The sequence below is a fragment of the Girardinichthys multiradiatus genome, chromosome 2 (assembly GCF_021462225.1).
Source record: "Girardinichthys multiradiatus isolate DD_20200921_A chromosome 2, DD_fGirMul_XY1, whole genome shotgun sequence".
Lineage (NCBI taxonomy): Eukaryota > Metazoa > Chordata > Actinopteri > Cyprinodontiformes > Goodeidae > Girardinichthys > Girardinichthys multiradiatus.
This window is the reverse complement of record NC_061795.1, coordinates 47,340,289-47,367,106: the sequence shown is the minus strand read 5'-3', so window position 1 is coordinate 47,367,106 and position 26,818 is coordinate 47,340,289. Positions and strand designations below refer to the sequence as shown.

At 43.3% G+C, this 26,818-nt stretch overlaps 1 protein-coding gene across 1 annotated transcript; it reads right to left on the bottom strand.

Moving 5' to 3' along the window:
• Positions 1–1,291: 1,291 nt before the first annotated feature.
• On the bottom strand, positions 1,292–26,652 carry slc7a5 (solute carrier family 7 member 5). The gene is made up of 10 exons (XM_047346909.1): positions 25,423–26,652; positions 22,809–22,934; positions 14,822–14,927; positions 13,755–13,799; positions 13,534–13,657; positions 11,559–11,662; positions 11,384–11,480; positions 10,912–11,061; positions 9,428–9,605; positions 1,292–3,541 (listed from the first exon to the last, which is right to left on the bottom strand). The coding sequence occupies exons 1-10, from the start codon at positions 25,994–25,996 to the stop codon at positions 3,486–3,488; spliced, it is 1,560 nt and encodes a 519-aa protein (XP_047202865.1). The 5' UTR covers positions 25,997–26,652; the 3' UTR covers positions 1,292–3,485.
• Between the last annotated feature and the right edge of the window lie 166 nt (positions 26,653–26,818).

The following is a 26,818-nucleotide window of genomic DNA, read 5'->3' as shown; positions in this document are numbered from 1 at the left end:
GCTAAATCTAAAAATAAAAAAAAATCTAAACATGAAACTGTATTTTTTCTAACAGAGTGATGCTAAAAGGGCTACATTACTCACAGTGCCTTGTGAAATGCTCAATGAACATTTTCACTGTTTGTCTTTTTGCAACAGCAAATCCCAATATGTTTTATTGGAATATTGTGTGATGGACCAACACAAACTACAGCATAACTGTGAAGTTGGAGAAAATGGTGCATTGTTTTCAAAATTTCTCGTACTTGTACTCAACACCTTCTGCTTCATCTGGCACCGGGAGCAGCAGACTCAATAGAGGCACCCAGACGTCCCTCTCCCCAGACACTTCCTCCAGCTCCTCCGGGGGAAGCCCAAGGTGTTCCCAGGCCAGCCGAGAGACATAGTCCCTCCAGCGTGTCCTGGGTCGTCCCCTGGACCTCCTCCCAGTGGGACGTGCCTGGAACACCTCCCGAGGAAGGTGTCCAGGAGGCATCCGGTATAGATGCCCGAGCCACCTCAACTGGCTCCTCTCGATGTGGAGGAGCAGCGGCTCTACTCCAAGCTCCTCCCGGATGGCCGAGCTCCTCACCCTATCTCTAAGGGAGTGCCCGGCCACCCTACGGAGGAAGCTAATTTCAGCCGCTTGTATCCGGGATCTCGTTCTTTTGGTCATGACCCAAAGTTCATGGCCATAGGTGAGGGTAGGAACGTAGACCGACCAGTAAATCGAGAGTTTCGCTTTTCGGCTCAGCTCTCTCTTCACCACAACGGAACGGCACGGCGGCCCCATTACTGCAGCAGCCACACCGGTCCTTTGCTATATGAATATTAAGATAACAATGTTTGCGATGTACTGTGCAGCCTCATCATTTATTCTAAAGAACGATGCTGTAGTTCAAAGAGAAACATAAAATCACAATAACTTATGATTGGCAAGGGGCAGACATAAGTAGCATATTTTGTACTACTTTCATTTAAGTGCAACTTTTAACACTTTTAAAGCAGATACTATGACAATGTCCATTATTTTAAATTAAGCCTTAAAAGCAATTAGATCCAAATAAAATGAAAAAGTGACATTTATAACTTTGACAATGAGACAAAATACAAAATGTTTTCTCTTTTTTTCCGTACTCATTTGGATCTTGAAAACAGCCAATTTTATAATTTTCCTCACTGCTTAGAAGCACTATTATTTAGGTGTTACCATCTAATCACCAAGCTGTAATAAAAAGAGCTGCCACATATTAATGATAATTCAAATGAAAAGAAAACAGAAAACTTGAAAAGCAAACAAAAGAACACAAGATTGGAAAAAACGGAATTTATTATAAAGCACTTTTCATAAAATGCCCTGTAAACAATTAAAGGGGATAATAACAATAAAAGGAATCTAAAAATAAATAAATGTTTCTACAGTCTAACTGAGGTTAGTCTGCCATCATTTCTTTGTGTTTTCCGATGGCTGGAGTGTTAGGAAGGTTTTCTACTACTAAGACTTAACGCCTCCTGTTTCATCTACGGTGACACGTTTGGTCAGGAGGCGCCCGTAGTTAATAATAATATTACAGCTATGAAAGTAACTGTCACCGTGTATGAAATAAAGAGAAAACCAAAAATAAAAACTAATAGCTGATTCTATGATCCGAAACAGGGCTCCTTCAACTAATCAGTTTGAAATTATAAAAATCCTCTTTGACGTTTCATCCACTTGCCACTCCTTTAAAGGCCTTTGCACACCTACGCTGTATTTGTTAAATGTAACTGAAATGCATATAACACTTATAGTAAAGTGATACTGGGTTCATTCAATCAGCTGGAAAACAGCAGAAAAACAGAGATAAAAAAGGAGACACAGACTTGCTTCACCTTTCTTCCAGATTTATGTCAATTTACGTGATCAAACCAACCCTTCATTCTTTGCTACTATCCTTTGTTATAAAGTGCATTGTGCTGAGAAACACAGTGAATCAGCTTGAATTTAGATTTGGATCTGAATATTCAAATATAAACTGAGAGCAAAAAGTCAGGAAGTGTTTGTTTGGTGCATTATTTCTTAGTTTCAATGATGCTTTGTGGCAATAAATCTCACACGGTCAGAAAGCCTGTTCATTCTTCCTTAAATGGTACACATTTGTAAGGAAAACACATCTGAAACAAATCTGGCCTCAGTGGTGCTCAGGAGAGCTGTACAGAACCACAACAGCCTGGCACCTCTTCCTCATGCTGGTCACTAGCTTGGTCACACATTACTGTGGGACAACATCGCATTCCTCCAGAGGCATTTATAGAAAGACAGCCAATCCAGAGTCAACAGTAGACTTAGCTGTTTGGCAGAGAGGATTTGGCAAGTTTTAGGCAATGCTGCTGCTCAACCCAGAAATGCATTTTCCGTACAAATGTGGCACCAATTAACGGGAAATAAATAGGTTTACCAACAGCATAAGATTTATTGCCTAGCATAAGTAAATCAAGTAAGAACAAATCAGCCACGCAAAGAGTTTTTGTGCTCAGTTTAAACAGAATGTAAAATTAAGAAATAAACCCGAGATAATATACAGATGTGATGTGCAAAGGCCTTCATTTTACATAAAAAAACAACAAAAACAGAACAAAACTCATAGAAACTCACCCCCCCACGTCACACACATAAGATCTGGCTCTGGCTCTTTGCTCCAGCCTAACACTGTGTTGAAGTTTTACGGTCTGAAACGCTGCCTCTCAGTGGTGTGGAGGTGTAACTGAGAGCCAGGCTCAGTAAGTTAAATGTATTGATCACCGCAGTGAAAATGTAACCAGACCCAAAAAAAGCGACCCCAATCTGACCTCAGTGTTCCGTTGGGAGAGAAACCCAAGGAGACTGCAGGTTTGCTCAGAGAAACGTGCGTTTGAACAGAAAACATGATTGCTTCATATGAAAAAAATAACCCACGAAACGATTAACAAGCTGGCTCATTAAATTGACCTGCATGAAAGCTCACATGTAATACAACACAGAAGACCAAACAGCCTCTGTTAGGCCTAAAATCCACCACAGTGAGTCAGTGAGAGGTTGTTAGCATCATGGCGACTGACAGACATTCAACACCAAATATGAAACAAGGATCTGAAATAGTTGATGGACCAAGTCCTCACAAACATCCGAGTCCTGCATCGCTTCAGCTTCCGAAGACTAAAATCTGAAAACATTTAAATAACTAAACTACTAAAAAACATACAAAATTAATGAAACTTGAATCAATGCACAGCAGAGCAAAAACAGTAGCGACTAAAAACACGTAAAAACAACGTCCAGATCAGCTCAGTCATGTACAAACGAGAGAACGTTGAAGATTTTGTCCTGATCAGCAGTCTGAACAACATGTGTGTGTGAATGTGTGTGTTAATGTGAGACAGAATGGGGTAAGAGACGTCAGCAGAGGTCAAACTTCATCTATTCTGATGTCAGAGCCCAAAGGTCACTGTTGGCGCTTTCTGTAGAAGTGAAGAAGGCCGATGGGCGTTTAGGACTCCTGAGGCACGACCTCCATCACCTTCTGACACCAGATGGTGGTCATGACTGCAAACACACAACAAACAGAGAGTTTGTGTTAAAGTATTGTCATTTTCTGCTGTAGCGATTTATGATCATTATAATTAAATTCAGAAGTAATACATTCTGACTAAAAATCATTCCTGACAAATAGAAATCAGAGATACACTCTGGTGGTGTGATTATTGGGCTGACAGCACTTGATAATTACAATTAGTAAATTATCATTAATAATTGATAATTATGAACCAAAACCACGGCAGATGTCACTATGTTATCAACCGTTTTATCAAATGGTGTGGAACACCAACGTTATTTTGACAGATAATCACTCTTACACAAAATAAACACAAACAATGTCTCTTTATCTATGTGGTAATGTATTAAACCAATAGTCTCTTTTAAATCAACTATTCTGGTCCAACAACGTTCACATAATCAAGCATGCACGATTCTACGAAGGCGTAAATTAACAATCAGAAATAAAGATGCGTACCGAGTATAGATGAAGATCAAACCAGCAGTTTATGGGCTGAGTGGGAATAAGGCAACAATTTGGATTGACTTGGAAAAGTGAAACAGAATTAATAACGGTGAAGCTTTGTTTTTGGTCCGTTGATGAGTCTTGATAGCGGCTGTCAGCTGTTAGAACGGTAGACCCAAACGAGCTCAGACGCGGTAAAGCACCTAGCAGTTGGCCCCTTAGCCACTAACAGCTGATAGCGGGCTTGTCTCGAAACAAAGAGTCATAAAACTCTGAAACCAGTAGAAAAACACAAAGGACATAAACTGTGGAACAATGGAGATGAACACCAGGCTCATTTCGCAGCCTCAGTCTGCTTTAAAGCCCAATTTAACTCCAACAGCCAACGCTGAGTTGGTTAAAACCCGGTGAACACACAAAAATTCTAACTTTGCTACGCAGCCGTGCTTCAGAGTCCAACTGTATTCAAACAGCAATCAGACAGTTCAGCATAAACTTCAAATGCCCTTGCATGGACACCAATGAGACATCGGATTGAATGTGGTGATCCTAGATCACTCTACTTTCCTACCTCAACCTGCCAAGACCTTATCAAGCAACGTATCCTATTAACAACGAAAAGAGCAAAATTACTTTGATGTCGGCTTCTTTCTCTTCAGCGAAGCTTGAAGATGGGTTGCAGGTCTGAAGAAAAAAGAGGGGAGGTGGAGTATTCACGCATCTGTGAGACTCTACATGGTCAATTTCTCCTCCGTGGTCCAAACAGGGAAAAATAGGATGAACCGTGGCCGTCGACTGGAATAAACAAGGAGGAAACTCGTCTCCTTGGAAATAAAACCTCTGTGGGTTTTCACCTGCGCCTGGATAGCGTCTGATGGTCTTCGATCGGGATATGAATCGTCTGGTCTTATGTCAGACAGATTTCCAGCTTTGACGAGCTCTTCCAGTGATGGCCACAAGGAAGACAAGTAAACCTGCCCACGTTCTTCTATTTCTCCAGAGATCGCCTCTGAGCGCAGCATCGGCAAGATACGACGGCTGGAAATGGCAGTTAGCATTAGCTTGAGCTAGTTATTTATCACTTCTGCTGGTGACGTCAGAGCTGCAATGCATGCTGGGAGGCATAGTAGCAGCTCGTTTCCTGTCAATATGGATGATGGCCCAACACTGCTCATATCAAATCAAAAATCTACAGGAAAGTCATAAACCTCATCGCAACAACAGCGACTAAATCCCAGCTTCTTCATTAGATCAGTTACTGGTGTTTTGGCTGCAGCAATATTTATTTAACTTTAATATTTAATATAACTTGAGGCCATGGTACTCGACGGGAAAAGGGTGGCTTGTCCTCGTCAGGTTGAAGGGGAGTTCCTGCCTCAAGTGGAGGAGTTTAAGTATCTCGGGGTCTTGTTCACGAGTGATGGAAGAATGGAGCGGGAGATTGACAGACGGATCAATGCGGCTTAGAGATAGGGTGAGGAGCTCGGCCATCCGGGAGGAGCTCAGAGTAGAACCGCTGTTCCTCCACATCTAGAGGAGCTAGTTGAGGTGGCTCGGGCATCTATACCGGATGCCTCCTGGACGCCTTCCTCGGGAGGTGTTCCAGGCACGTCCCACCGGGAGGAGGCCCAGGTTGACGGCCCAGGACACGCTGGAGGGACTATGTCTCTTGGCTGGCCTGGGAACGCCTCGGGCTCCCCCTGGAGGAGCTGGAAGAGGTGTCTGGGGAGAGAGATGTCTGGCTGTCTCTGCTGAGTCTGCTGCCCCCGCGACCCGGTCCCGGATAAATGGAAGACGACGAGTACGAGTAACTTGATGCTGCAGCTGAAACCACCCAACATGAGTTCTCCAGCTTCTTCCCACAGACCCAAAATACGACGGTGTGTGTGTTTGTGTGTGTGTGTCTCCGTGTTGCCCTGTGATGGAGTGGCAACCTGTCCAGGATATAACCCTGCAACCTATAAGGATGAGAAGGTATAGACGATGGATGGATGGATGGATGGATGAATGGTTGAAAATGAGATTTTACTTTCTTTCTTTTTTTTTGTTTTAAAGGTAACTTTTTATTAATTTTGGAAAAAAAAAAACACAATCCCATGGTTGTTCGGCAGTCCACTATTATTATTCAAATAAAATTTAGGCAAAATGCTGTTTTAATAGGAAATTACTTAGAAATAAAAAATTGAAATGAATGCGTTTCAAATGTTGTTTTAGTCAGTAACTGCTATATAAAGAAATAAATATGATTATTTCTTTTAAAAAAAAGAAAATTAACTATCTGTGATCTAGCATACTGTAAATAAAACTATAGGGGAAAAATTATTTATTAAATAAACTAAATAAACCAGTAAAAGACATTTTCATTACTTCACATAATTATTAAAAATGATCAAATTCATCATGTCCAAATTTGGCATTTCAAATTTACTTAATGTAACTATATATTCCGTACTCGTTGTCTTTCGCTTTATCTGGGACCGGGTCGTAGGGGCAGCAGACACAGCGGAGACACCCAGACGTCCCTCTACCCAGACACCTCCTGCAGCGTCCCCTGGGCCTCCTCCCAAGGAAGGCGTCTAGGAGGCATCCGGTATAGATGCCCGAGCCACCTCAACTGGCTCCTCTCGATGTGGAGGAGCAGCGGCTCTACTCCGAGCCCCTCCCAGATGGCCGAGCTCCTCACCCTATCTCTAAGGGAGTGCCCGGCCACCCTACGGATGAAGCTCATTTCAGCCGCTTGTATCCGGGATCTCGTTCTTTCGGTCATGACCCAAAGTTCATGGCCATAGGTGAGGGTAGGAACGTAGACCGACCAGTAAATCAAGAGCTTTGCTTTTCGGCTCAGCTCTCTCTTCACCACAAAGGACCGGCACAGCGCCCCATTACTGCGGCTGCCGCACCGATCCGTCTGTCGATCTCCTGCTCCATTCTTCCCTCACTCGTGAACAAGACCCCGAGATACTTAAACTCCTCCACTTGAGGCAGGAACTCCCCTCCAATCTGAAGAGGACAAGCCACCCTTTTCCGGTCGAGAACCATGGCCTCGGACTTGGAAGAGCTGATCTTCATCCCAGCCCCTTCACACTCGGCTGTGAACCGCCACAGCGCATGTTGTAGGTCTTGGCTAGAGGGGAACGGCAGGACCACGTCATCTGCAAAAAGAAGAGACGAAATCCACTGGTCCCCAAACCAGACCCCCTCCGGCCCTTGGCTGCGCCTAGAAACCCTGTCCATAAAAGTTATGAACAGGACCGGTGACAAAGGGCAGCCCTGCCGGAGTCCAACATGCACCGGGACCAGGTCCGACTTAGTGCCGGCAATGCGGACCAAACTCCGGCTCCGCTCGTACAGGGACCGGATGGCCCCTAATAAAGGCCCCCGATTCCATACTCCTGGAGCACCCCCCACAGGGCATCACGAGGGACACGGTCGAATGCCTTCTCCAGGTCCACAAAACACATGTAGACCGGTTGGGCAAACTCCCATGAACCCTCGAGTACCCTGTAGAGGGTATAGAGCTGGTCCAGTGTTCCACGGCCGGGACGAAAACCACACTGCTCCTCCTGAAGCCGAGGTTCGACTATCGGTCGGACTCTCCTCTCCAATACCCTGGCGTAGGCCTTACCAGGGAGGCTGAGGAGTGTGATCCCCCTGTAGTTGGAACACACCCTCCGGTCACCCTTCTTATGAAGGGGGACCACCACCCCAGTCTGCTAGTCCAGAGGCACTGTCCCCGACCGCCACGCAATGTTGAAGAGGCGTGTCAACGATGACAGCCCCACAACATCCAAAGACTTGAGGTACTCAGGGCGGATCTCATCCAACCCCGAAGCCCTGCCACCGCGGAGCTTTTTGATCACCTCGGTGACTTCAGCCTGGGTGATGAAAGAGTCCAACCCCGAGTCGCCAGCCTTTGTTTCCACCAAGGAATGCGTGATGGCAGGATTGAGGAGATCCTTGAAGTACTCCTTCCACCGCCTGATAATGTCCTCAGTCGAGGTCAGCAGCTCCCCACCCCCACTGTAAACAGTGTTGGCGAAGCACTGCTTCCCCCTCCTGATGCACCGGACGGTTTGCCAGAATCGCTTCGAGGCCAACCGATAGTCCTTCTCCATGGCCTCACTGAACTCCTCCCAGGCCCGAGTTTTTGCCTCTGCCACAGCCCGGGCCGCAGCACGCTTGGCCTCACGGTACCCGTCAGCCGCCTCAGGAGTCCCACAAGCCAACCACAGCCAATAAGACTCCTTCTTCAGCTTGACAGCATCCCTTACTGCCGGTGTCCACCACCGAGTTCGGGAATTGCCACCGTGACAGGCACCGCAGACCTTACGGCCGCAGCTACGGGCAGCAGCATCGACAATAGATGCGGAGAACATGGTCCACTCGGACTCTATGTCTCCAACATCCCTCGGAATCTGGTCAAAGCTCTCCTGGAGGTGAGAGTTGAATACATCCCTGGCCAAGGGTTCCGCCAGACGTTCCCAGCAGACCCTCACTATGCGCTTGGGCCTGCCAAGTCTGTCTGGCTTTCTCCTCCCCAACGGATCCAACTCACCACCAGGTGGTGATCAGTGGACAGCTCAGCCCCTCTCTTTACCAGAGTGTGTCCTGGTGCCAAGTGCACTGATGGACACCCTTATGCTTTAAAATGTTACTATATATTCCTATAAATATTAATATTTACAACATTTTTTGGACTTATTTTATTAGGGCTTTATGTGACTTATTCAAAAATTTAAGTTTGTCGGATTTTTAAGTGATTCAAGAACAATTTATATGAAATACATTTTTTCATACTCCAAATTTCTCCTTTCAGCTGCATTGTTATTATTATTCCTGTGACCGAGTGGAGGCAGGAAATCACTTTTATTTTTGTCAGTCAGTCATTTTCTACCGCTTATTCCATAGTGGGTCGTGGGGGAGCTGGTGCCTATCTCCAGCAGTCTATGGGCGAGAGGCAGGGTTCACCCTGGACAGGTCGCCAGTCCATCGCAGGGCAACACACAAACAACCACGCACACACTCATTCATACACCTAAGGGCAATTTAGAGACCAATTAACCTAACAGGCATGTCTTTGGACTATGGGAGGAAGCCGGAGTACCCGGTGAGAACCCATGCATGCACGGGGAGAACATGCAAACTCCATGCAGAAAGACCCCAGGCCGGGAATCGAACCCAGGACCTTCTTGCTGCAAGGCAACAGTGCTACCAACTGCCACATCGTGCAGTCCACTTTTATTTTTGACCCAACAAAAAGACTAAAATCATTTGAACCATTTCAGTTCAGAGCAAATATTCTTCCATAAAGCATGTGCAAAACGGCTTTAGGACGTAGAATATGTATATAACAATAAATGTATTGTTGGTGGGAGAATAAAAAAAAAACAAAATGTGAAAAATAATTTCTGTGACATTAAATCACTCACAGATGCCATGCGTCATCCACTTGGGTTTGTTCTGCCACCAAACGCCGATGAAGTAGACGGGCAGCCCGGTGGCGATGATGCCGAAGCCAATGGCGCATTCTACTGGGGTCTTCCAGAAAGACACGATGATGAGGAAGAGGCAGGCGAGCACGAAGGTCACCGGCAGCAGGATGTTGACCTGCAGGAGCAGACAGAAGAGGTTCAACAGATACTCTGAATAGTTCAATGAAAACAGTTCTGGGAATCAATTCGTTGAGGTTAAAATAGTTTTTTAGGTTCTGTTTTTACATACTGTGTTACCTTGGGATTATAAGTGATTCAGCTAATAAATTAGGAACATGTCTGTCTCTGCAACAAGCTGCTGGGCATAAAGCTCCTTAAGATCTTTGTCAAGCTGTCTGCTAGTACTGATTGTTAATGCCTGAATGGTTTACAGGACAGGGATCAGTTGCTTAACAAACAAAAAACATTCCTCCGAAAATCAGACTTCCTGCACACTCTTCATATCCCAATTCAACACTTGTTACAGAGTCAAATCAGCAGAGTTCCCAGACCGAAGCATGAATGCAAAGGTTCAATATGAATTATTATGTTCTTAAAAAATGGAATAAATCATAAAAAACTGTGCGTCGGGACTGTGGTTTCCAGAAGAACCGACCAGCAGGAGATCTGCAACAACCCGCTTGGAAGGAATCCATTAAAATGCTCCAGAGGGAGTCAGGTACAGGAAGTTCTTGCTGTTGGAGCTGAAGACGGATTCCGGTGGTTTTAGAACAGGACACCCTGATAGTAATAAACGTCCATGAAGACTGAACGTCCACTCGTTAATCAGCTCATCACCAGTAGGATTATTCTCCAGCAGTCCAACTGGAAATCAGTTGAGCAGCAGGAATGTGACAGTGAAAGAAACAAGAACGACATTGGGAGCGAGAGGATGCACTCAGTCCATCCATCTGCCTCTTTTTATTTCTCTGACACCAAACATCTTGCCACCGACCAGTAAGTGCAGACACCCGGTGTTCACATGCAGGCTGGGAGCAACAATAGACCTCAGGGTTAGAAGGAGAGACAGCAAGCTTTTCTCAAAGTATTAACAGAAACTCTACAACATCCATTTACAGGAGGGAGGCTCCCATCCTGCAGACACTAACAGCTACCCTGCAGAAATAGACCCCCCCCAGCCGAGCTTCCAGCTCTGATTCAGCTCAGGGACTCTGAATGGATCTTTGTTTTTCGGATGAAGAAGAAGAAACATTTTGAGCTGCCACAATTAACACAGGTAGGAGTCAGTGGGAATTCGGAGCCAAAGACAGTTTATGACTGTTGACAGCCTGCAGCTGAGGTCCATCTACGATCGCTCTGCCCCCTGCAGCTTATACCAGATGATCCGAACAAAATCTAAATCAGACCAACCAGCGCAAGGACCTGAAACATACGACAAGTCTTATCCAACATGCACATCCGGGTCATTCTGCGTAACTCACTTTAATCGGCCGCTCCAGCTCGGGCTTCTTATAACGGAGCCACATCATTCCAACGATCGCCATGGCAATGCAGAGCCAGTTGAAGAAGCTGAAGAAGTTGATGACGGAGAAGATGTCGTTGGAGAAGGCATAGAGCAGCGTCATCAAACACTGGAGAGAGAAGAATGGGTCGTAGGATTTATTCAGCACTTTCAGGAAAAATAAAAAACACATTCAGCTACAAGATGCCATCGTTACGAGCAGAAAGTTATACTTGAAATTACACAGGTAGCATATGCATGACTTTATTAATCTGTTGAACTGTGATCAAGTCCTTTAGAAATCTGACTGAAGGAGCAGCAGCCGGTGACGTACGGACTGGAAAGAAGCTTTGAAGAAAAGCGCTAGTTTAACATGACAGATGTGTTCAGTTCCTGCCTCATCAATGCAATGTAGTTTGAGTTTGACACTGGTAAAAACGAAAAGTACACACTGTGAATATAAGTGAGGGCAGCGGCGTCAGCAGCGTGGGATGGATCATGGACAGCAGGCTGGGCAGGTGACCCTCCCGGGACCCCACAAAGAATAACCTGATAGGGAGAGTAGACAAGTGAACCAAATCGGTAATGGCATTATTCAGAAGGTACATTCATAAAATCATGTGTTACCTGGATGAGGTGAAAAGAGAGCCATTAACTGATCCGAAGCACGACAGACCCACAAACACGGGGATGATCCACGCCATGGGGCCCAGGTGGTGGTTACCAAAGTCCTGCAGGACACACAAACACAAGCAAAGATGTACAAACCGCTTACAAGCATAAAATAAATCTGTTTGCATAGAGTGAGAAGGTGGTAGAGGTGGTGGACAGACACGTCTTTAACTTAAACCCAGACTGAGGGGCTACGGTTAATTTGCCAACTGTGAAATTCCTCTGAATGAAGCTGGGTTACAGCTCGTTTAAACACAGTTATCTTCTAAACGCATAAAATGCAACGTGCATTTTGAATCAACACAATTTGGAAGATGCTGCTTCACCATCAGATGTTCTTAGAAAACTTCTTGTTCTGGAGCCGGAGCCTAAAATATGGCAAAGAAAGAAAAGGGAACAACTATTTCTGTCAACAAATATTGCTGGTGGTGCAATGCATTGTGGGATACATTGCTGCACATATCCTTGCCCCTTTAATATTTCCAGGGTGCTCAGCGGCCTTAGTCCTCGACGGAGGCGCTTCATCCTATTTCCTGTCAACTTACTTTCGAAAAATTAGAAAGATAAAGGCCTCTAGTGCCTAAACAAATACCTTTAGAAAGGTGCAGAGGGCTTTCAAAATCCCGGATAATGGCTGAAATTCCCTGCAATGAAAAAGGGGCTAAGGTACCTGACCTGTGACCCTCAGGCAAAACACGGGGCTGTGTTATGATACATCATCAGATGTTGTGCAGTGGACAGAGTTGGCTCAGACTGTGCAACCTTTCAATGCAAACATTGAGCAAAGAAAATCCAGGGCAGTTATGGTTTTAAGTGTTTTCATTTCTGCAGTTCAATTCAATTCAATTCAGTTTTATTTATATAGCGCCAATTCACAACACATGTCGTCTCAAGGTTCTTCACAAAGTCAGGTTCATACATTCCAATTAATCCTAATCATTGAACAGTGCAGTCGGAGTTAGTTATTTATTCAAATTGGATAAAAAGTTTTTCTATCTAAGGAAACCCAGCAGATTGCATCCAGTCAGTGACTTGCAGCATTCACTCCTCCTGGATGAGCATGTAGAGACAGTGGACAGTCACTGGTGTTGACTTAGCAGCAATCCCTCATACTGAGCATGCATGTAGCGACAGTGGAGAGGAAAAACTCCCTTTTAACAGGAAGAAACCTCCAGCAGAACCAGAACCAGGCTCAGTGTGAGCGGCCATCTGCCACGACCGACTGGGAGTTAGAGAGAACAGAGCAGAGACACAAAAAGAACAAAGAAGCACTGATCCAGGAGTACTTTCTATGGGAAGGAAAAGTAAATGTTAATGGATGTAGCTCCTTTAGTCGTTTCACCTAGAAAGAAAGAACAGATAAACTCTGAGCCAGTTTTCAAGGTTAGAGTCTGAAAGAGAGCACATAGAGTTAGTTAAAGTAGAAGCTCAGTCAATCGCCATGTCTAGGAGAGAGAAAGGGTTAAACACTAAAAGACAGGGCTATGTGGATCATCAGTAGAGGGTGAGCATTAAGTTGTTGCCAGCAGAAGCTTGGACGATGCCCCTCTCCAGAAAGGTGTCACAGGTAGACACAGTCAGGCCAGGTGTAGCTTCTAGGAAGAGAAAAAAGAGAACAAGGTTAAAAGCTGAAATAACAGCAAACAATGCAAAATTGGAGAGTAGTGTGAGAATGTATGCAGTTAAAAATGTGAGAAAAAACTAAAACAAATGAAAACTTCTTTGTGGAAGCAACCCATGCATCCAGAACAGGTGTTACCCAACACCAGCAGCTGGAGCACCTGGTGCAGAAAACAGTCAAGACCGATTCATAAAACCATACCATGTATAATATCAGTAATATAATAATGATAATATTAACTTTTTTTGGTAGTAAATGTTAAAATCTGCAATAAAAACCTAAAAGGTTGCAGGCCTCGTATGAACTCACCACAGCAACAGCCTCTGAGCTCAGCATCTGTTCAGGGGAGAGCGTGGTGAAATAGGCCAGGTTGGTGAGAACATACACAGTTGTGACGATGGGCAGAGAGATGATGATGGCTCGAGGAAGGTTTCTGAATGACATACAAACACCAAACAGTCTGGGTTACAACAGCTCAAACTGCAGCAAGCGTCTCATATTGTACATGATCTTAAAAATTGACAACCTACTTGTAAGGCTCAATCATTTCCTCTGTAACAAAGTTCAAGTAGTTCCTGCAAACAAAGGAGACACCAGTTAGATAAACTAGAATGTTTTAGGCAACATTTTGAAAAGGCGTCAAGGCAGATTTCTTTTAATCGCCTTGTTTAGACTGAGGAATTTACTCAATGATGGGTTTAAAGAGGAGAGAAGAAGCTGCTCAGTAACTCCGAAAACGCTTCATCAGACAGGCAAAAATGAATGCTGACAAGAATTTTTTACTTGAAATAGTCACTGTCTGAAAACTTTAACATGTATTGATTATGAATCACATAGAAAATGGATGGATGGATGGACTGATAAAATGCATACTGTTTGGAGCAGCTAGGTTTCAGTAATTCTGATATTTATCATGCTGGCAATTTTTTACAGTTTTCTACAAACACTGTTTGGTTTATTTCCAACCAAGATGCATGGTACTGATTGAGTCAACATGAAGGGAATAAACCCTTACTGAGTGTCACACTACTGTAGATACAGTACAGACCAAAGGTTTGGACACACCTTCTCATTTTCATGACTATGAATATTGTAGCTTCACACTGAAGGCATCAAAACTATGAATGAACACATGTGGAATTATATACTGAACAACTCCTTCAAGACTGTTGGAAAACCATTTCAGGTGACCTCCTCTTGAAGCTCATCAACAGAATACCAAGAGTGTGCGGAGCAGTAATCAAAGCAGAAGGTGGCTACTTTGAAGAACCTAGAATATAAGACATATTTTCAGTTGTTTCACACTTTTTTGTTCAGTATATAATTCCACATGTGTTCATTCATAGTTTTGATGCCTTCAGTGTGAAGCTACAATATTCATAGTCATGAAAATAAAGAAAGCTCTTTGAATGAGAAGGTGTGTCCAAACTTTTGGTCTGTACTGTATTTAAAGGAACCTTCTCTGAGTTCAGCAATAAAACACAACATGAACTGATTTCCAAAGTATGACCTGACATGTTTCTTGTCTAAAGAGCAACAAACATTTTGCAACATGCCTGAAATCTGATTTAGCAGTTCAATGAATTTTAGGACTCACCAGCCACCATAGGCAAACAGGCCGCTGTAGAGCGCCAGGCCGATGTTACCGAACTCATAATTGGATCCCTTGAAGGAGTTTTCAGGAAGAAGTTCATCTGTACCACCTGGAAGAAACAAATAACAGAGCTTAAACAGAAAAAACTCTGCGGGCTGGTTTTTGTGGCAGGCTGAACGTTGAAGATTGTACGCTCTGCCTTGTTTCTGACTTTCAGGTTTCTGCTGGTTTGTGGGGCTCAGCGCCACATTCCTGCTCCCCTCAACGTACACGCACATTCTCAGACTTGGCGACGGTCGCTAAACCAACAGCTCTGGGCGGTGTTGGTAGAGGGAGGGTTAGCTGTAAACTGGCGTGGGAAACACCCTGGTTTTTTGCAGTTATCCACATGGACAGTCTGTGACCCCAGGGTTGTCCCATGTGGCCTGTCTGCACCACTGCACCCATGGTGGTGCAGACTCAGTTTCATGCTGCAGCTTCAATACTTGTTGCTTTGTGTTAATTAGCTAAGTTATTAGTATCATCCATTCATACCATCCATTCATTTATTATTTATGCTAAAATAATCCTGATCAGGGTGAGGTGGGTGGGCTTTGCACTTCTCCGTAGATCACCAGTCCATTACAGAGCCAACACACTTCATGCACTCATTCCTAAGGATAATTTCTAGTCTCCAGGTAACCTAAATGCATATATTTGGACAGTAGGAGGAAACCATCCATGCATGGCATGAAAAGCTGCTCCAAAATACCTGCATATTGGTTAACAATCGGAGCAGAGATGGCCTTTTAAAAAAGGAAACTTAAAGAGCCTGTGACATCGAATTAAATTTATGGAAAGGAAACATTGATCAAATATTTTTAAAAGTAAATTCCTGCCACTGAAATGAACAGTTGTTGAGCTACATGGTCATAAATTTCACTAAAAAGGCATTTCCAGACTACTCCTTTGAGATTTTGTTTGCACTTTTATGACGGGGAACCCCTGCAGGTAAACTGACTGCTGCTATAATGGCAACGACACAGACAGCAGCGAAGAATCGGATGTCAGGAGAAGAAAGTTAGCTGTCATCAGATAGAGCACCAGTGCTGCGGTGCGCAGACAGCCATCTAATTCAACCAGAGTCAATTGTTGCTGGATGCCAGAGTCAATCTGCATGAATCATTCCGCACCACCAGGAAACAGAACCAGTACAACATCCAGATTTTCAATATAATTCACTAAAGACAGACTGGATATCGCTATATTAATAAATACACACATATATTTATATATATACACACATGTATTTATTAGCGGTTGTTAACATTAGATCAATTATAGCAGCTACTGGGTAAACTTAGGTATTAGAAACCGAGCAATTAAACATTAAATGCACCAAATTAACATGAAAATATCTGGATTCATAAAACGAAAAATGAAGCAGTTTAACTGGTTTAACTTCAGCAGAATTAGCTGTTTCGGACTTGCAACCACATTTATCACTGGCTTTTATTGGGCGATCTCCGCATGCCTCTTGGAGCTCCTCCAGACTTCGCAGCGGACTGGACCGGACCGGTCCATTCCAGTCCAGTGCGACTGGACCGGACCGGAGCAGATAGTGTAATTCCAGGGTTACAGTAAATACGGCACTGAGTGAAACAACCGGAGGTGAAGTGAGCAGCATGGAGCAGCAGACACAGGGGATGAGATCTGAAGACACTACCTGGTGTCGTTTTTTAACTTTAAATTAGAATCTTTAGAGAAACATTTATTTAAATATATCGTATGCGTGTGTGATTTTTCTTATTTTAATAATAATAATTTCAGATTAATATTATGATTAATAATAATAAAAAACTAATTTTAGAGTTTTAATTGTCAGCAATAACTGCTGAAATCTAAATGTACTTTTGTGACAAGGAAGTGTTCTTACCTGCTGAGCCTGGATCCGTTTAGCAACAGCAGCAACAACATTTTCGTTGGCGATCTTTTCCCATCAGATGCTCTGAACATCGTGCCTATAGACTCTGATTCAACATTTCAACAGTCTCCTTCATTTGCAGATATCTGACCTCTAACATAATTTCTCTTGGGAATTCAAAGGTTTCTTGTTCGAAGCAGTTTGCTTACATCTTCTGATCTTCTGATCACAGCTGGCTCTGCTTGATGGGACCAGCCCATTTGTCCCTCCTCAGTTTTCCAGCTCTGATCCAGGCAGCTCTGATCCTCTTTGCTTCAGGAAAGTAGTGCAGACTAATGGCTGCTGTCATGGTATTGCTGCCATACACCGTTTCACCATATTAATGATTTTTTTAATGCAACTTAGCTTCTACCTGAACCGTTTATTATTGACGCTCACACAATGAATGACCGGAGACCTTCCCCTAGACGTCATTTCCAGGCGACTTTGGACTTGAAAAATGTAACATCAAAATATGCTTATTTTGTGTCACAATTGTCTTTTATCACGTCTTTAATCCTAATATCATGTCAATTATTGTCCAATTCCTTCAATACTTAGATGTTTTCTTTCAATTTCTGAATTTGTGGGAAAAGCATTTCACAGACATGAAGCTTCACCGAAGCAAAATAGACAATTGACAAAATGAAAGCGATTTTTATGCATGAAACATAATAAATCTATTTTTTAAACACAATCAAAGCACAGGTAAAATTGTAAAACTGTGCCTAAAAAGTCCCAAGAATGAGGTTTAAACAGGATGAAATGTTGGACCAGTAATTATAAACTCTCCTCACAAACAAAAACGCAGATTTTCTAACAGCCATTTTATTTTTGAGCTTGATTACCTGAATAGCTACATGATTTTTTTCCTATTCCACTCATCGCATTCCTCCTCAGGTGTTGCGCCATCATGTCTCAGCTTGTCCAAATCGGTTCTGGTTTTTCTGCTTCTTTGGGCCTTAAAAACCAGCGGATGGCCCGATTTCCGTCTAACCTTTACAGACCTTCATGCTAAGGTAGAAGCTATGATTCATCTCAAACTCTTGCTCACCTTTCAATTCTAAGAGATGAGGGTAGTGTACTGGAAAATAGGACTCTGATGCCATCTAAAAGTTCAAACGTCAGTTCTTCCCAGGGAAGATGACTGTTTCCTTAGGCTCAATAATTGAAAAAAAAAACTTTGAGGTTTTGCAGTAGAAAATATTTGATTTATGAGGGTTAGACCTAGTTAACAGCAAGCCTGTTTGAGTTCACTAAGTGTGACTGTTTGGTGTGAATGGGCTTTGTTTGTAAAGTATTAAATGGATCAGCTCTACTCTTAAGACTGAGATTAATGAAGTTATTCTTCACGCAGAGGGAGGGAACCAACTCTGACTCAGTCAATGTCAACTGGCATTTAATTCACCTCCAAGTGTTCATGAATAAATCCCTTCAACATGTCGACCAAGAGGGAAACCTTAGTGCCCCTGAAACTTCATTGAACTGTTAGATGACTAAACAACATGCAGGAGTTAGAGGAAACCTTGCAGCTGTAAACAGGGTTTGATGTGAAAGATCTTTGTCTGGAAGCAGGGAATTAACCTCCAAGTGTTTCACTACCAAAAAGAGTGGCCGGCTGTTGGGTTGACAAAGCAGGAGCTAATCTGATTAATCTGGGACGCCAGCAGACCCTGACCTCATCAGCCACACAAGTCAATCAACACATGTAAAGAAATAACTCTGAGAGGTGAGCCAACCACTAAGGTGACACACTAAACTGAAAACCTTAAATTTGTAAAATAAACTCCACATGAAACTGTTCTTACTGCAAAAAACCACAAAACCAGTCCTGCTGGACTCCAACTGTACCCCCACTCTTAGGATCAGTGCTTTAAAGGCTGCACTCCAGCAGCCAATCACGGGTCAGGGAGATCTTGTAGCACTGACCTTGTGTTTGCTGAAATAATCACAGCCACACAGCAAGGGTGTGTCTAAATCTACATAAGCTGAGGAGTCTCTGACAAACCGTTGCTAGAAGCATCAGGATCACAGAGACGGGCTGAGATGATCAAAGATAGGAGTCAGGATAAATACTGGATCGGAAGGGACTCTCAGGAAAGGCCTAGAAAGACAAATCAGTGGAGTTAATCTTAAGACTCCGGAGAGAAACCAAAACAGGAATTACACAGGAAAGGTAGAAAGTGGATTAGGACGTGGAAATTTCCTGCTTCTCACTCAGCAAACCATTTCCAGGCAGAAACTTTGGGTCTGGTGTATAAGTTATTACTGTAAAGCATAAACAGGATCTCCATTCTTACGGCTGGAAAGCTTTTTTATTTCCCTTTAGAAGGCGCCACATTTGAAAGGAACATGCACCTATGGCCCTAATCAGCTCTACCCCTCTGTTCTTTAAACAGATGAGTCTAAAACTGAATTATTTGGACATCAGAACAGAGAACAAGTTTGGCATGAACTAAATACAGCATTTCAGGAGAGGAACTTCATAACAACAGTGACACATGGAAGTGGAAGTGTCATGGTCCGGAGATGCTTTGCAGCAGCAGGACCTGACCAGCTCACCATCATAGAATCAACCATGAAATCTTCCATCTATCAGAGGGAGTCTGAGGAAAATGTCAGACCATCTGTAAAACAATAAAGTTGAACCAGAACTGGACCCTGCAACATGACAAGAACCCAAAACATACCAGAAATATTTGCCAATAACTTGCTGAGAATTAAGAAGAGGAAAGTCCTGGGCCTAGTCAAAGCCCTGACCTTAATCCTTTTGATATACTATGGGTTGACTTCAAATGGACTGAACATGCAAGAAACCCCTCAATCATCTCACAGCTGGAAGTGAGGAGTGCACCAAACTTTCTTCAGACTGAAGTCAGACATGGTAGATGGTAAGAAGCGTCTCACTGTGGGGATTTCAACCAAAAGGAGTAAGGGCAACTTTTAGGTGGTAGGGTGTCCTAACCTCAGATCAGTTCAAACCTGGCTTCATAATAATAATAATAGCACACCAGAACTCCTCACTTCCCCTTCCTGCTGACCACCCTTTCAGTACATGTCTCAACAGTTCCACTTGTTGTGGAGCGCCCACTGGTGAGCTGATCCCATCTGTGAACTGTGACCTCCTACCTCCACACAAACACACAGAGACTCTTATTTTAGATGTTATGATTCGTGCATGCACTCACGCCACAGTGATCGCTGGGACATTTTATTTTCTACTTGTGCAAGAACAACAGTTCTGGTTCAGTTCTGCACATGCAGGATGTTCTAGCTTCTCTGTCTGCCTGAAGGTGAATAACAGAAAACAGAAACTTGACCTTCTTCTGAACAAACATGCAGTAGGTAACTGATATCCTGCACCAAGAATCTGACAGAGTAATGTCAAATTTTAAGGAACACATACAGAACATATGCATCGACCTACATGTAACTGCTAACTCCAGAAGTCAGAACAAGGCAGCCTCTGTTTGGAGCCTCTGTTGTCTTTAACTCTAAAATGTAATTCATCATTCTTGAAAGGCCGAACTAATATTATGATGATAAATTGTTTCAGCAATCCAAGCTTTATCAGTTTGGTGTTTCAACTTTTAGTCAAAGTGCAGAAGCTGACAGCAGCGCTACAGTCCGGAGAGCAAGAGGTAATATTTGGGTCTCAGCCGCAGATATGCCATGGATCGCCGTTCAAACAGGAAGTGAAGCACTCATAACAGACCAGCTGGCCTTGGCAGTGAACATGCAGCAGTGGGGATAAAAGCCTGCAGTCACCTTTCTGTCATTAGAAACGAAGCAGAGGGCAGTCATGTCACCTGATATTTAGGATGATAATAGCTTCGATTCACTGATATAAACTTGTTGAATTTATTAACAGACATTAGAAAAAGCCTCCTCTAGAAGGCATTTTGTTGACTCATTTCATGTTTGAGCTGTACCGACCTGCCCTCAGTTATTACAGGTTAAAGTACACCAAGGAGGAGTTTTCTGTTCCTTGTATTCTGTATCAGAGGCGATGTGTGGTTTCCCTGCAGTGTCTTCCTGTCATCTCACAGTCTGCTGAGGCAGGAATGGGAGTCTTGAAGCTTCAACTCAACAACTTCCAGGTGTTCAGGAAAACCAGGATGTGAATGATACAAACATCAAGAAGAAAGGGGAATAAACAGGATAAATAACAGGAGTTGCCTGCTTACAAAGAGAAGACTTTCTAGCCAATCCTCTTTACACAATTTCTCTACATGGTCTGGAGTCCTGGGTCTACTCAGATGTAGGGATGGGTACCGAATTCGATACTTTTATAGGTACCGACCGAATTCTGTCGGTACTATCGAGTACCGATTCACATAAAATCAAACGGTACCATGTTTCGGTTCCTAAAACGCATCATTGTGACACTGAGGGAGTGGAAGAGTGGATGATTTTCCATGCTGGACATGAACACAGCATTGCACGCACAAGAGCGTAATGACATCAGGACCTGCTAGTACCGTCAATAAAGCATGGTTGATAGAAAGCGCTTGAAAGTATGGCTCCAGATTACGCTCGCTGCAATATTTGTGACGCGAAGTGCAAGACCAGCAGCAGGAATACTTCTAATCTGAGGAAGGACCTTTAGCACAAGATGTTTCTCAAGGTTGAAGAGACAAAATGTTCGTCAGCCTCAGATCTACGGCTACATCTTCTGCAATCAGCACCGTTTGCACGCCTGCATCCATTAGCGACTCGTCGTCTGCAGCCAGAAACATGGCGCGGTTTTAATTTGTGCATTATTAAGAAAAAACTACGTAGTCTGTTGAGGGTTTAATGTTGAAGAAATGTTTGAACCAACTGAGATGTTACAACCCAAATAGCTGGATGTTGTTTGATATATTCATTAAAGTTTATATATTGACAAATAAATAAGTTTAATTGAAAATTGATTTTATTATTAAACAAACACAAAAAAAGACATAAACACACAATAAGTACCAAAAACTGGTACCGTTAAGTATCGCTATCAATTCCCAGGTACCGGGTATCGGTACTGTATCGGTTCAAATGTGAAAGGTACTCAGATGCTCTCTCCTCCTCAACTCAACCCCACAGGTCCTCTGAAAGATTGGGGTCTGGGTACCTAGACACTGGAAGAAGGTGGATTTTATGTCTATGGAACCACTTCCCAGGATCTATGTTTTGGATCGTTATCTCCACCGAGACCAAGTAATGACACATTTTCTGTTTAATAGTAAAGGCCACAATATTTTTATTTCAAATGTTCAGTTATTGTTAGAGTTCATGATGATATGTACCCTAAGAAGAGCCTCTTGAAGAAAAACAGGCCCACAGCATCACAAATCAAATCCTAAAACAAAACCTCCTTAAGCCTCGTTTTTTAATCACTTTAATCATTCCTATGACTGTAAATATGGTGACGAGCTACTTTAAATATCATGTTCTCTGGTCTTTCCCTTTTTGGAGATTGGCTAAAACAAACTGGCCTCTGTTTAAGCCATATTTATACCCCACAGAAACAAGCTAACATGGATTACTACAATTACTCGATCCAAATGTTTTATTATTTCTTAACATGGGAACTTTTTCCCATCTGAATGAATGTACTTCAATTAAAATTTGGATTTTTCTAAATTAATTGGAGTGAGATTATGCTGCTGCAATAAAAGAATGACATTTATTTCAACATTTCTACACGTTTTTATCAGATATGCAAATATTTGTGACACCTCTATAAACTGTCTTAGATTTCAGGAGTATTTTTCTGTTTTTGAAGAGGGGAAAAAACGACTCGCATTATCTGATGTCACAGAGATAAGTGATGATGTTTGATTTGTTATAGAGGTCGGAGGGTGCTGCTAGCTTGCGGCATGCTTTAGTAGGTTGTTTTTTGTGTCTGGCGTGTCCCACTGGCAGGAGACCCCTGGGCACACCAATAAATAAGCTTGCAGGTGATTGGATGAACCATTAGTCTATCATAGGCAGGAGGTCCTGCTATTTGATGGAAAGGAAAAACAAAGCAGACACAGAAAGTTGTGTGCAGAAGCAGCTCATGCAACGTACCTTGGCCGATCTTAATGAATCCAATAATGATGATGAGGGCGAGTGCCAGGAGCTTGGCGGCGGCGAAGCAGTCCTGCACTCTGGTAGTCGCCTTCACGCTGTAGCAGTTCACAAAGGTCAGTAATACTGCAGAGAAAGAAAAGACAATACGATTGAGGCAGAGGCAGCATCCTAATGAAAAAAGCATTTTAGTCTTATTTCTTTTGCTTTTACCAACAACAACGTGAAAGGCCCTCAGGGTGTCAGGGTGCTTCAGCTTGTTCTCAAAACCTCAGAAACAGAGTTTAGATGTTGTTTGATGTTTTAAATGAAGCAAACTCCTATGAGCTTTGGTCAGAACAGTTCTTGTTTATGTGAAATATGGTTTGGAACAGAAGGCTTTCACACATGCTGGAGATGTTTTTTCATTGAACTCTAAGACCTGTGAAAAAAAAACATTGTTTTGTCCTGTCCTACAAGTTAGAAACATTCATCCAACTGTGAAAGGCTGAATGACTTGTGCTTGTTGTCTGCAGCCCATCTCCATCCTTGGAGACAGCGTGTCCCTGCATTTTTCTCACAGCACAACGCAAGCTGGAGAAGATTTCACAGAAATGGAAAACAAATTCAAGGGAGAATTAAAAAAAGAAAAACTCCCCATTGTACCTCTCTGTCTTTTGAAAAGCGAATGTACAGTGCTGGTACTGGCCATCCCACACACACACTCCCGGCGTTCCTGAAGGGGCCCAAAAAGCCCATTAAAAGTGATTAACTGAAGCAGCAAGTCTCTTCAAAGCTCTTAAATCAGGTCGGAGCCACAACGAGGCGGCACAATGAGGCTCTGTGGTGGACACAACAACACAAAGGGAAAGAGGCCGTGTACAGTAGAGGGCCGGATCCAGAGTTCTGGGATCCGAACTCAAACAGACACACAGCTAATGCTTCTGCAAAACTTAAACAAGTGTACCGGGTATGAAGGGCAGTAAAAACGGGTCAAGTAGAAGAACAATGTGGGAAAAAACAGATATATGGAGACATATGTGAGGGTATATGCCCCTTATCCTTCTTATGACCCCAAAAAAACATAATGTGAACACAATGAGCAAAGCAATCCTTATAATACACACACACACACACACACACATACACTGAGCCTTTCTCAGCTCAGTCATGTGGCCTCGGTCAGGATTTAACTTTCAGCCAGTCTAGAGATTAGGTGCCAAACTGGTTCCACGGTATTAACACACTCAGTATCATGTTTTTTCATACAGGGTTTGAATGTGTGTGTGTGTGTGTGTGGCAGCTGATTGGGTAAAGTTAGGCTTTCTGTGCACTAGAAACAAATTGAACTGGTTCAAACAGAGCCAGGTGATACCTGGATGAGGCAGATAATAACCCAGAGTTAATCTCATTAAGACTCTGAGACAAAACTAATCACGTGTTTAAATGTCATCAGAACCTGAAGGGAATCACTCAAGTAATCAGGCTGAATGATTTCCACACACAGGACCCGAATTTCAAACTTTTAAACCATTTGCATTTTAATCTTTGCTCCAACTTTCTTAAGAAACGAGATCATTTCTGCAGGTTTCCTGGAGCTGCTTTATGTGATCATTTTTCTGTCAGAATTTAACCATTAATATGAGATGTTCTCAGCAACAAACAGAATCTTTTTCCCTGTTTCATTTGTTTGTGTTTTAACATTTAATTGTAAAAATGCATTTTTTCCAATAAGTATTTTGGCACTTTTCTAAGGAAGCTGCTCCATCTAATTTTGTATATTTTCCTGTTGAACACAACAAATTAATATATCTAATAAATAAGTTATACTTGAAGTAAAATAATAATGCCTTTAATATCCTTCAAATATCCCTGTAATTACAGCGAAGGGGATGATGTGTTATATTTACTTCCGTTTTATTGATTAATAAAACGGAAGTAAATGGTCTCTGAGGTAAACTGAAAAATCTCAGCTTGATGAAAAGCGTGGACCTATTGTTTGGAAATGGGTAAAATAATAAATAATAATAAAACATTTGTCATGATACGTGTCCTTGCAAAAAAAAAAACAACGTTTTAACCACGTCTTAATTCAACAACCAGAAATATACATACATATTTTACACAATATTCTGCCTCAAGTTGTTAAAATGCCGAACTGCTGTTAAGATTACACATCCAATATTATTAAACGTATTTTGTTTTTCATCGGTTGTGTTTTTATACTAAATTATTTTTCACAACAAACTTAAGTTCGATTTGTATATAAAAACTTTGTATTAGTATTTATCTTAAGTCGTTGCAGTTCTGTGCTTTGTTTCAATATTGGCATTACTGTCCTGTACTAAACTATAGCAGAAAATCTCATTCAAATTCAGTATATTGGTTGAATATTAACGTCTTTAATGGGGGTAAATGAGCGTCTGACTATAACAGCAGCTGACGCAATCAACGCGGCTTTTTCACCATTATCTTTGATGCGGAATGCGCACGTGCTCCTAAAGATGCATTGGCAGCCCAGGTGAGACAGGAAGTGTAGTCCCAACGCATGCATCAACTCAACAACATCTGAAAGTTGCATCACACTAACCCGAAGCTCGGCTCGGCTCGGTTCGGTTCGGACACGGATACTCACGGATGCAGAGGCAGGCCACCAGCTTGGCTCCGTCTTCCGGTACCGGACACACAGGGAACAGGGGCTTCAGGAGGTACGTGGCGAACACGTAGGCGACGATGTACTGAGAGGAGGGCCGGATGATGAGCAGCTCGATCCAGAGCTTGAGGAAAGCCAGCAGGGAGCCGTACACCTCCAGGATGTACGCATAGTCCCCCCCGGACTTCGTGATGGTGGTCCCCAGCTCCGCGTAGCAGAGCGCTCCCACAGTGGAGAAGACCCCGCAAACCGCCCACACGACCAGAGACAGACCCACCGAGCCCGCCTCCCGAATCACACCGGTCGGCGTAACGAAAATGCCTGAGCCGATGATGGTGCCTACTATGATGGCCACCCCGTTCACCAGGGTGATGGTTCTCTTCAGGGCGACCCCTTCCTCCGCTCCTTCTGCCGGCAAGAGGGTGCTGGGGCTCTTGGTCTCGCTTCCCGGTGTCCCGGCTGGACTGGAATCGGCGGACAGCATCCTCTCGGTCACCTGCTTGTCTTCCTCTCGGCCTCCGGAGGAGTTGGAGTTTCTCTTTTTTACCGTTGACATCTCTGCGCTGCCTCAGTTGTTTCCTCCGCCTTCTTCTTCCGCGAAACCTCCCGAGCTGCCACCTGTCCTCTCTCTGTCCGCCGCGGTTCGGGACGGGCTCTGACTGATGCTCGGGCCGGGCTCAGCCACAAGGAGTCCACGGTGTATCTGAAGGTGGTATTTAGAGCGGCGTGGTTTTCTGACTCAGCCTACAAAGAGATGGGGAAACAGACATGACGGCCCTCCTCCATCAGGGACTGCCCCTGACTTGAGCTCATGGTAGAAAACGGGCGGCGTTTGTCCACTTCCGCCCTCTAGCGGCAGTACTCCTCTCCTTAGCATCCATATGGACCAGTTTTAGGGACTACAGTTGTCTGTCAATGATAAAACATGTTCTCTAAAAGTTATTATATTTGTTAAGTTTTAGTTCATTTTCATATAGCACCAATTCCCATCACATGTCGTCCCAAGGCACTTTACAAAGTCGATTTAATTAAACCATAAAGATTCCAAGTCAAGTACATACATTCCAACTGTCAGTTTCAGTTTACTATTCAAATTGATTAAAAAGTTGTTCCTTCTAAGGAAACCGGTTTACATCGAGTCAGTTACTTGCAGCATTCACTCCTCCTGGATGAGCATGTAGAGACAGTGGACAGTAGCTTGCATTGACTTTGCAGCAATCCCTCATACTGAGCATGCATGTAGCGACAGTGGAGAGGAAAACTCCCTTTTAACTGGAAGAAACCTCCAGCAGAACCAGAACCAGGCTCAGTGTGAGCGACCATTTGCCACGACCGACTGGGGGTTTGAGAGAACAGAGCAGAGACACAAAGAGAACAA

Bases quoted from the DNA above. Each gene is read 5' to 3' on its own strand.
- slc7a5 (XM_047346909.1), bottom strand. From the start codon at position 25,996: ATGTCAACGGTAAAAAAGAGAAACTCCAACTCCTCCGGAGGCCGAGAG. The intron at 14,928-22,808 runs GTACGTTGCATG...TGTTTCTTCCAG, and splicing joins ATTCATTAAGATCGGCCAAG to GTGGTACAGATGAACTTCTT. The intron at 11,062-11,383 runs GTGTGTACTTTT...TTCTCTCTCCAG, and splicing joins TGCCCTCACTTATATTCACA to TGTTTGATGACGCTGCTCTA.